This window comes from Rousettus aegyptiacus, unplaced genomic scaffold, assembly GCF_014176215.1.
Source record: "Rousettus aegyptiacus isolate mRouAeg1 unplaced genomic scaffold, mRouAeg1.p scaffold_m13_p_12, whole genome shotgun sequence".
NCBI lineage: Eukaryota > Metazoa > Chordata > Mammalia > Chiroptera > Pteropodidae > Rousettus > Rousettus aegyptiacus.
The window spans coordinates 26366868-26379003 of NW_023416287.1; the positions used below are offsets into that span (position 1 = coordinate 26366868).

Consider the following 12136-nt stretch of genomic DNA (forward strand, 5'->3'; position numbering starts at 1 on the left):
GGGTTAGAATTTCTTCTTTGTAAGGGACTCATTGTGCCTTGAATGTTCCTCAAACATACTTTTTAATCTAATCTAAAAATTATTTTAGCTTTTAGTAAGTTAGCATCATAAAAATCATAACTACTACTAAAGGAAAGTTAAACATTATTAAATCACCGATAGTAACTCTAATAATAATAAATATTACTGAGAAATATATAATATTATTTATTTTAGGCATTGATAAGATATTAAAGATAAAAGCTATGTGTCTCCATAGTGAGAAATAAAATATAAGATAGCAACCAATAGAGCCCACAATGAGAGATACATATAGAGACACAGGAATTTGTACATGGGCCATTAGCATTTAATTCAGTGGTTAGGAAAACACTTATAGTGAGAATATAGCCCTGCTAATTTTTTCCCCAGTGTGGCTGGGTAGCTAGAAGAAAGGGTCAAGGTATGGATTTTAAGTGTGAGTTCAAACTCTTGTTCAGCTTCTTACTAGTCATGTTTTATAGGGTAAATCTCATATGACCTAATACATTTTTATTTACTTATGCAACATTACTTACTGAGCATCTACTGTGTGCCGGGACTTTAGATGTTTAGAATAAGCTAGTAAATAAAACAATCAAAAATCCCTGGCAACATAGGGTTGCCATTCTAGCAAGGGGAGACAGAAAATAAATAATAATATTATCAATAAGTAATTTTTGAAGCATGTTAGAATATGTGCTATAAAACTAAAGAAAAGACATAGAGCAAAATAAGAAGCAAGTAAGCTAGTAGAAGCTTAACTTAAAATTTTAAAATATAATAATCAGACTTGGCCTCATTGAGAAGTTACCTTGTAGAGGAAATTAGCAGAGCGGGGTTATTGTATATGTATCTTGCTGCTGCTATAACAAATGACCACAAACCTAGAGGCTTTAAAATGACATGAATTTATAATATTACAATTCTGGAGGTCAGAAGTCTAAAATGATTCTCAATGGACTAGACTCAAGGTGTGGATAGAGCTGTTCCAGAGGCTCTGAGGAAGAATCTATTTCCTTATCTGTTTCAGCTTCTAGAGACCACCAATGCTCCCTGACTCTTAATGCTATCCCTCCAACCTGTTTTTATCATCACATCTCCTTCTCTAACTCTGACACTCCTGCCTCTCTCTTATAAGAACCCTTTACTTCCATGAAGTTTGTGAGATAATCCAGGACAGTCTTCAGATCTCAAGATCCTTAATCATATCTGCAAAGTCTATTTATTTTGCCATGTAAAGTCGCATTCACAGGTACCAGGGATCAGGATATGGACATCTTTGGGAGATCGTCATTTTGTTTAACACGATCATATTGTGGATGTTTTTCTAATCAAAGAATTCAGAGGCTATTGGACCATGTGCCAAGTCCTTCAAAAATGTTTCTCTTTCCACTACCTCTTCCCACACATATTATGTCTCTGTTCTAATCTCTACCATTTTGTCTATTTTTATTTTGGTTTCCTGGCATAAACCTGTAGACTCACCCTTGATATCCAAATGCAAAGAAAAAGAAGAAGTTAGTGGTGCATTGATCTGAGGAAGGAATGTTACAGGCAGAGGGAAGAGTCAATTCTGAAGCTCTAAGGAGCAAATGTGCCTGCCTCGTTGAAAGAAGAGTAGGGAACCAGTGCAGCTAGGGGGGTGAGCGAAGACAAAGGTGCTAGAAGATGAGGCCAGAGAAGTAATGGGGGACCCGCTCATGTAATACCTCACAGGCCACTTGTATCATCAGAGACTTGGGAAGACAATGGCAGTCTGATCTTTTCTTGGTGTAATTTTTCCAGCTGTTGTTTTTAATAAATCATTTCCAGGCTTAAGGAAGCATGTCCCCAGGCAAATCACCAAAAGGGTAGGTGTCATGATTTACCTTGAACTTAGCCAATAATTGGAGATTATATTTCTTCTCTTTCAATTGCCCTGGCACTACATCAAATATCCAAATTTTTATCCAGGGTAAATGAACTGCCCCCATGGGGTATGGAGAAGGAAAAAGGTCCCTGCCTCAAAGCCTCAGGAATCAGTGTGGTGAACTGGCTTTGTTCCTAGCTTCTTCCAAGAGCAGATGAGCATTCTCCTTACCTCCCCTCAGTTTTAGAAACCTCCATGCCATTCACAATTTACACACATACCTGTGTTTTGCACATAGACCGAGCGGAGACTCCCAAACTCTTAAGCTGTGTGGCTGGTCCCAGATGCTAAGTCGAGACCCTCCCCCTACCCAGGCACAGGAAGTAGCAAGGGCTGGAAGGAGCCACTGCCTTATGGACTCATTCTCCTCTGGATTTCCTGCCTCCTTCGCCTGCCAAATCTCACTTCTGAAAAGCCCAGCTTCACCTTCTATGAGTCAGGTCAGTTGCAGAAAGAAACCTGATTTCCTATCAGGCTGTAATAGATGAGCTTTTCGGCTGTATGTGGCCTCAGGCGGAAGCCTAGGGCTCATATAATTGTGCTCTGCCTTTGATTGCTAACTGTGGGCCACCACGGAGGAGCTGACCAGAAGGTGCTGGCCAGTCCAGAATTTCTCTAGGACAAACAAGGCTAGCATGCGCTCTGGAGGCCAGGGGCACTAGGCTGTGGGGTGTTTCCTGTGTTCCCAGTAATCTGGATGTGTTGCTCATTTTTTGATCATCTTCAGATGGGAGATGTGACAAGCTGTGGAGCTGTGGCCACTGCTGTGCACATCGACAGCTGAAAAGAGCCTTTGTCTCATGGTCTTTCGTGTCATCTGGATGGGAGCCCGGGAGCAATGGGAAAGGGAGAAAATCAAATCAACCTTCCTGCTCCTGACTGAGTGGCCCTGGCAATAAAGGAGTAAGAGATACCAGCCAGAATTTAAAAACTGTGCCATCTCCCCATCTCAGTAGATACCACTGTGAACACCTTCCATTATGCAGAGCAAGAAAGTGCTTCTTAAGCTACAAAAATAAAAACAAAAACAAAAAAACCACCCTCCTGTATTATTTATTGTTATTGTTGTTGTTACTACTAGTATTAACAGGCAGAGGGGGAAAAATAGCAAATTCCTTTTCGAATGGCCAAAAGGAAATAATGAGGAATGCTCCCTGTCAGAAGCCTAAATAGTGGGAAACTAATTATTTTAGAAAGTCTAAAACATAAGGTAATCAAAACAGAGAAATAATGTAAATACAAATCTCATATTAGGGAAATTTGAAGCCATCTACTTTCTGATGAATTTGGCAAGAAGCAGGACTATGTCAGGGACCTTTTGTTTTTGTTTTCTTAGAAACACAGGGTGTTTTGGTAATCCTGTATCTGGCATACATGGAGCAGGTTTACTGGTAGGTCTGACAGGGGGAGCACTTTCTCTTATTATTGGCCACTGAAAGTATTACATGTACAAATACTATCTTAAACCTGACCAGAAGTATTACAGAGATAAAAATCACACAGCTAGTTTACATCCGGTTCAACAGCAAGATTTTATGCACAATAGTTTATACTCAAACAGGTAGACACCCAGAAGAGCTATCTGACAGTTAAGTGACACATGAGGCTGTATAGGGACTTATGTGATGGTTGAGATACATCCCACTCTATAACCTCTATGAATTCCCGGCTTCCAACCATCTTCTTGTCCTTATATGGAATGCTGACTTGATTTTAAATCTTTCATATTTTAGATCTTTTAGAAGGGTCACCTTAATAAGTACAAAGAGTAAGCAATGGTCCACGTGAAATGGGTCTAGGATCCCAGGAAGGCATCCCTCATCATTTCATATACTCCCATGTATGCTGTGAAATATCATCATCAAACTGTCTTCTGTTGAAACTAAGATTTTGATTCCTGTTCAAATGCTTTTAGCTCTGAAGGTTATCGCAGATTAGCCACACGTTAGTATGAAAAAACTAAGAGCAGATTTAGGAGGGAGGAAAAAATCAAAAGGGAAAAGAGGTTTTTATCTTAGGGAGGTTGGAGTTTTTATCAGTAAATTCCACTGAATTCCCAGCTTTGACTCAAGATGACTCTAATCCTAAATTATTCCAGGAAAAAGGAGACTTCCCTGCTAATGGTCAAGTTGAATGACCTAAAAACACCATCATAGTTCAATTACAGATTACTTGATATATTGTTTTCGCTAAGATGAGTGAATGAACCACTGAATAAATAAATGAATGAATTTTGATCCACAAATAAAGAGAAATATTGCTGAAAGAAGAGGTAGAAGATGAGGGATCAAATATGCAGCTTCTTTTGTCTCTACTCTTTAAGCTTTCTTCAATCTTCCTAGCTATAGTTCTTCAAAATACAATGAAAAATAAAGTTAAAAGGTAGCTCTTTGATTTCAACAGAACTAGGGTATTAGGATCACAATAAAACTGTTGTTTGGGCTATATTAAGTATATATATAGCCATTCATATTTGTAAAAATCCTTAATGTACTCTGGTACATAAATTCATCTGACTTTTATATGTATATGCTCAATTCCTATTTCTGTTTTATTGCTTGAGCATGTGACATCCACAAAAGGGGTGTGACTTATTGGAGATTAGGTGGATATTTGACAATGACACTATCTCTAGGACCTGTACCTTATCATTTCTAGACAAGATCCCTTTCAACCATACTTCAGGATCAACATTCTGTGAAGATGTAATTCCCCAGGGCTCCCACTTGGAGCAGGCTCATGACTAGAGCAAAGAGAATTAGAAAACTATCTCAGGGGCCCAGGGGATCAGAGAGCTATGCTTACCTGAAGTGGGGTGGCAGCTTGAACCTGTTACGCACATCGTCGATGCGGTTGCCCAGGAAAGGTGTGTCCACTGTCACGAATATGGCCTTATAGCCCATCTGCTCAGCCCTCCGCACTAGATGCTTGGTAACTTCACGATCCTTGTAGATGTACAGTTGCAGCCAGCGAAGTGCCTCGTAACCAGCCTCTGCCACTTCTTCAATTGAAGAGGTAGCCCAGGAGCTCAGCATCATGCCGGTTCCCAGTGACCTGCAGGCTGAAGAAGAGAAGGAAGATCAAGGTGAGCCTGGCATTTTCCCCACTTCAAAAACTTTGGTTGTAGTTCAAGGGGTAAAGAAATCTACAAGGGCAATTTGGCAATAAGAAGTCAAATCTTTATAAAGTTAGAAATGCACATTATTTTCCATACTTTGTGAATTGATCTTGAAGACAAAAATGAGATAAATAGCCAAAGATATGCCATGTGTAAGGTGAAAAATTGGAGAACAATCTGAATGTCTAACCTTAATAGATTGGATGAAATACAGTTCATATATAAAATGAAATGCACACATCTATTAAAAGTAATATGCTTGTGATGATTAATTTTATGTGTCGACTTGGCTAGGCCACGATAGATACCCAAATATTTGCTCAAAAATGTCTAAATGCCATTGTGAAGGTATTTTTAGATGAAATTAACATTTGAACTAGTAAATTTTGAGTAAGGAAGATTACCCTCTATACTGTGGATGGGCCTCATCCTATCAGTTGAAGCCTTAAGAAACAGACTGACCTTCCTTGAGGAAGAGAGACTTCTATCAGTAGTTTGTCTTCAGACTTGAATTGCAACATCAACTCATCCCTGGGTCTCCATTCTGCCAGCTTACCCTGAAGATTCTGGACTTGCCAGCCTCCACAATTAACCCACCAGACATAGATAAATAGATGATAATGATAGATGATAGATGATAGATATAGAAAATCCTTCCTCTCTCTTTCTCTCTATATATGTTATATATTCTGTTTCTGACTATTACAGTTATAAAAGAATATTAATGAAAATAAAAAAGATGTTCAAGATAAATTAAGGAAGCAAAAAAGTCTACAAAATGACTCCACATTTGTATAAATGTGATTATTGGTATATGAACCTAAACAAATTAATTACAATGATATGTGGGAGAATTGTGGGTGTTAAATTTTTTCTTCCTTTTTAACTTTTGAAATTTATCTTTAAAAATTTTGTTAAAGTTGTATTCTATTTATGTGGTATTTTAAAACTTTATAAAATAGATATGCTAGACATCCCAATTAGACAGCAGTTTCCTCACATCCTTTTGAGCAAGATATCAAAAAATGAGCAAATAGATGAAAAATTAGGTAGATGCCTCTAACCACTTAGAGAATTTGAAAGAACATGGGTTTAAGCTTTCATCCAAAAATAGGTAGTAAAACTGGGGTCAGCTTTAGCAGAGAGAAACTGATACAATGTTTATATGCCATATACCAAACATGCCAAGAGTTAAATAATTAATATATAAAACTGACTATATGACCCTGGGTCATTCGACTCTACGTGTCTACCATATATTAAATAAGAGTAAAAGTAGTTGTCTAAGTGACATTCATAAGGTGATGATGAGAATCAAGTGATATTTTGTTTATAAAGCAACTTTGAGAGGTTAAAAAGCTTCCATCCTTCTCAAACTTTAGCGGACGGCCAAATCTCCTGGAGTGTTTGTGAAAATACAGATTGTAAAAACCAACCCCAGAGTTTCTGATTTGGTAGATCTGAGTTGGGGACCAAGAACTTATCTTTCCAATCTGCTCTGGGTGACACTGCTAGTCTGAAGACTGTATTTTGACTTTTTAACTAGTAGCATTATCCTTTGATAGTAAAATGCAAATTTCAAATGGCAGTAAAATGGATTTTGTTTTTTGATAAATGTTACTTTTCCTAAGCCTTTGAAGGTGTTTTCCATCCCTGTTCTTCAGGCCATAGCCCAGATAAAGAAGCTTATCTGGAGATTATATTGACCCAGAGATTATCTACCAGTCACTAATCTGTTCTCTCTGAATATTCTTTCTAGACTTTCTCTCATAGGGACTCATGGCTGGTAAAATGTTGTTCAACAAACCACATTTTATTAAGTAATAACACATATGAACATCTGGACCATTGACTGATCTTCATTAAGATTTGTAAATACGGAAGTTAGCTCCAGGCCATCTACTGCTGTTAGATAGGAGCACCAGGGTGACACTGATTGTTCCGTCAGAATCACCTAACCATCAATTTACCACAAAGAAATTATGTCCTGAGGAGGGTGTGACCTAACAAAGGTCACACAAAGATGGGCAGCAGAGTGGGAGAAGAACCTAGCATATCTGACCACTCTCCCAGAGCAATGATCTTTCTAGAACTCCCAGATGCCCAAAAGACTCTCCTGGTATCAAACACAGGTAAACGCACTCCTCCAAGCCTCAAGGCCATGACACCCAAGAGAGCAGGGTTGCCACATGTCTGAGGGACATTATCATGCCAACAGGTCTGGGAAGTTATGGAAACCTGGAAACCAGTGGAAAAGGCCTTGCACATACTATAGGTACAGAGTGTTGTTCACACAAAATGGTCCTGCTAGAAGGATCATAAGATGATAAGGCACTATCTTGTAGCTTATAAAAGGGCATCATGGAGGCAAGTAACAGCTCTGCCAGTAAGGATCAAAAATCCTCAAAAAGATCTTCTTTAATTCATAAGAAATATCTAGGCATTCCATACACGCTGTTAAAATGCTACACACCAATGCATCAATCATATCTATTTTACCTAAACCACAATACTTGGAGGGGATGTCAGTTCTCAAACATTTTGCCCACATCTCTCGGTATATATGTCCAGAGAAAAGCAAGGCCAGGCCAGGCCATCTATTTCCTGAGTCTTTCGGCTCTGATACTAATGGCTCTTGATGTTACAGTTGTTAAATATTTATTTTCCAATGACTAAATCATACGAGGCTGAAATTTTTGAATGAAGGCCCCTCAAAATTCTAAGGTATAGCTCTTCCCAGTTGTAGGCATTCAATAAATATTTGGTAATTTAATGAATTTAATGAGACTCTCTCCCTGGATGCAGGGGGGATATCGGAGTCTGTGCTGACATACTATGAGTCGAGGCTAAGATATTACTCCCAGAAGAAAACAGAAGGGAAACTTTGAAGGCTTCATGCTCCTTGGAACATATATTACTGATCACTGTGATTCCCATTCACTTGTGATTATTTGTGGTGATATAGGAAAATCATTGGTGAATATATCCATTGTTTTCAGAACACCTTTATGTGAAAATGAGATAAGGGAGCCCAGCAGTTTGCAAGAGCCATTCTGATAGATAATCATAAATTTGCCTAAGGGCAGATCTAAGATTAAGTTGGTACATATCAGAATGACTATTCTGCTCGTTAAGATATTGAAATACTTGAATTCCAATCGGGAAATTACCATGGCTCTGAAGCAAATACCCGCTCCAGAGTCCCTTCAATGTGTCATCATTCCTGTCTCTTCCCAAGGATTCCCTGGCCCATTCCCCTAAATCCAGCAATGTAAATGTTAATGCCTGGCAGAGCTGGGGACATTGAGAACCCCGTCACGGCACCAGAGACAGCATCTGAGCATCTCTTCTTATTGGTCAAAGTGCTTCACTGTACTGGTTGCTAAATATTTCAAATGTCACCTGTGTTTGAAGGGTATAAACATATACCCTTCTAGTTCACATCACTCGTTTGGGGACAAAAATGACAAGCTTTTAAATTTTATAAATGATCTAGCATTGTCAGACTTTGTTCAGAAATTCTAATGAGCGTTATCCTACTCCAGTGTTTGAAAGCACTAATGTTTTCTGAAATCTGTTTTCTCTCCTTATTCATTTTCTACAATGAAACTCTGACCTCCTGCTCTGAAAAGTATTAACTTCCATTTTATTTTTCCAATGACAGGAGTCAACTTGCTTGGGGTCCTGTTCCAAATTTGTGGGGCAGTAACAGAAGACTGATGCAATTTGCATTCTTGCAACTGCTGGCAAATTGGAGATCGCCTCTGAGGTGATATTACTATAAAGACAAGACTTGGCTCTTGCCCATGATAAAGGTCCCTAATGTTGATCCAAATCTATGTATCTTAGATGGCATATCCAAGAGCTTATACAGTTAAGTAAACATTGATGCCATATGACAGGACTCTATTTTCTTAGTTTCCATACTTTTCTCATCCCTTCTTTTGTCATCCCTAAAATATAACTTTGAAGAGAGATACCTAAACTTTCAATGCTCTACATGACATATTCAGATTGTATTTGACATTTCTTTATCTTCTTTATTTAGAGGTGACAGTAATATGTTATGCAAGTGATATAAGAAAAATGCATAACACACCTAATCACTAAAAGAGACACTAGTAAGGTCTCAGGCATTAAAGCATCAAAAGTGAGCTATATGTATAACCCAGGAGGTAATATCTTTATCTCAGAAAGACAATAGGGTATAATGAATTGAGACTCAGAAGGCCTGGACTACAGTCCCAGCCTTGCCATCCACAAGGTACATTTTGTCTGAAAAACAGCTATAAACACAGATGCTGCCCTGTCTACTCTTAGCATTGCCAAATAGTCCACTAAGACAATGTTCATGAACATTTTCTGTATAAACTCTGAAGCCATGCAAATGTAAAGGGTTATGTGAAAGAATACCTAATACTATTTGGAAAAAGAAGTTCTAGAAAGCTTTTAAAATTTTCCTTATTTTACCAAGGACCTGGATTTCTCAACATCATTATTTATAATCTTCTCCCCATTCAGCTTTCCTCTGCAATGGTTTTGCTGCTCAAGACACCAATTCTTCTTTTCTCTTGCAAATATATTGTGAAATGCTTACTACCCTACCCTAAGGAAGAAAGCTATGAAAAATAGAGTAATTTTTTTCCAGGCCAAGGAACTCCCTGATAGGTCCTATACAGGGAAAGAATATCAAAGGAGATAATTTCTACATTACCAGGGTACACATTCCATTGAAAAACCAAGGACAAGACAACAGCAAATAATCTAAGAATTGCAATTAAAAAAAAATGCCTTTCCCCACTTTTTTCCCCTACCCATTATTTGTCTACAGATTTCCATGGAAGGAACTGCAGGGTAGATCTAAAGGGCTGTCAGTATTTGCCTAGTCCATCCATCAAACAATAATACCTGAAAGAAAAAAATATAAATTCTCACTACTTTTTTGTTCCCTATTCTTTCATTTCCCCACTGGGGCACTCACATTTCTTAGGTGTTTGGTGATGGCAATGCCATGGACCAGAGCACATGTACATTAGACCTTCACAATGGACAGCAGAAGGCAATGGTTAAACCACTTACGCATTTTCTTATTCTTTTTTTCTTTCTTTTACTTTGAAAACTCTATGAAGATAGTCTAAGATGAAAAAAGAGAGTGTTGAAAGGTGAGAACCCCAGATCAGAAAGCATTCAAACAATTACTGAGGAAGAGCAGAGAACAAGCCATAGGTGTACATCTACAGGAGCTGAGCAGGGCTGTTGAGGACAGGACATTGTGGACGTCACTCATTCAAAGGGTTGGAATTGAAGCTGACTCAATAACTCCTTCATGTGCAATACAATCACAAGTATAAGTGCGTGGAAATAAATGAGATTAATGCCATTGTTAACTATCACCCCTAACCCCTCCCCCCATTCTGAAAAGGGCTGTGGGAGAATGGGAAATGTTGGTGCATGTTTAAAAGAGTAAAAACTACCCTCAGACTCACTCACAATAAAGGTTCTTATTAGAGTTACATCGCATGCCCGAGGGTAGGGAAATGCTGCAAGGCATTAAACTGCATTAATAATCTGGCTTAAGATCCAGTGTAGTTCAGCAATCCCAAACCGCCATTCAAAAGAGAGTTTACTCAATTTTCTATTCTATGAAACCTGTAATCCACTACAGAAGTTTACATCAACTCATATTAGATATAAATGCAGCCACCTGTGGGGTTGATACATATCTGAAGCTTCAATGTACAGTGATTCAAATGGGCTAGAGCAGGTAAATAACTCTGCAAAACAGCATGAACTGGCAGAATCCTTCCTATGGCTAAGAAATCCAATTGTGCTTCTAGATTTTGGCAGGTTTTTACTTTACTCCAAGCCTTAATGGAATATTTCTTTCTGATCTAGGAAATCTGGACATGGAAGAAAGAAGATAGGAAAACTATTATTAAGTTTTAAGAGACTGACACTAAGCCTGCCCATCCCAGTTCCTTAATTGACAGCTACTTTGTACACACCTCTCTCATTTATCTAGTCTGCTTCTTACTTCCTGCTGCATTTCAGGCAGTTGTCCTGAAATCAGCTGGCTCTCAGATCTTAGAGGGTCTTCAGATGGAAATGCTATTTATGCTCTATCTAACACCCTTTTATCTTTGAGGATTTGAACGATGATGCCTTTGACTGGGAAGCAACAGGAACTTTCATTCCAGTCTCTTTTCAGTGCTTCTCAAGCTTTGGTGTGCACAGAAATCATGTGAGGACGTTGATAAAAGTCAGATTCTGATTTAGTAAGTCTAGGGTGAGACCTGAGATTCTGCTTTTCTAACAAGCTCTCCAATGTTACTGATGCTTTTGTTTCGTGAACTGTAATTTGAGAACAAGGTAGATGTTTTCTTTCACAAGGACTCATCCCAAGTTAAGGGAAATATCTGATGGCCTGACGAAAGACAGGACCTTATAGAAAATGGGAGGGAGAAATGCATCAGTGGTGGTAGTGTTGCAGGAAGCAACATCCGTCAGAGGAATCTGGACTCTCAGACAACTTTGTTAGAGGAAGGAGAGTTTATTAAACTGGCGGAGCTCGTGAGGCAAAAGGCATGAGCTCATTCTGGTTAGATTTCTCACAGCTTATATACCCCGGTAGTGTTCCATGCAAGGGGCATGTGATTCCTTTGTCTGAGGGTCTACGTGCACTTCCTGACCCAGGATGGGAGAGGGAGTTTCAGGTGGGGCTTATAAGGGGAAAGGAATTTCCAGACCATCAGTCCTATGTATTTACAGATCCTTTCTCCTGTAGGTGTGACAAGTTTCCAGAAGACCATTCAGAGATCTATAGGGTGTGGTTAATCTACAACCCACTGAGTCAGTCATTTCTGCAAGCCTTTTCCTTTGCATTTTTCAGATGCTTCTTTTAGTAGGATGGGTAGTGGCTGGTGCCTAGCTTGCCAACTGCTAGTCACATCCTGATGATAAATCTGTCTTTCTTCTTCACTGGTGTTCCTCTAGAGAGAGGTGCAGATTCTTTTGCCATTTTCTTATGCATTCATCTCTTACCAGTTTTAAAGTCAAGGCATTAAATTGTGTTATAGTAACAGTCCCTC

At 38.8% G+C, this 12136-nt stretch overlaps 1 protein-coding gene across 1 annotated transcript in view; it reads right to left on the reverse strand.

The window, feature by feature from the left end:
• Positions 1–12136, reverse strand: part of HAO1 (hydroxyacid oxidase 1) — a 49303-nt gene that overhangs the window by 21204 nt on the left and 15963 nt on the right. The window contains exon 3 of the mRNA XM_016140584.2: positions 4736–4991. Coding sequence (XP_015996070.1) covers positions 4736–4991 — 256 coding nt within the window. The remainder of the gene's footprint in view (positions 1–4735; positions 4992–12136) is intronic.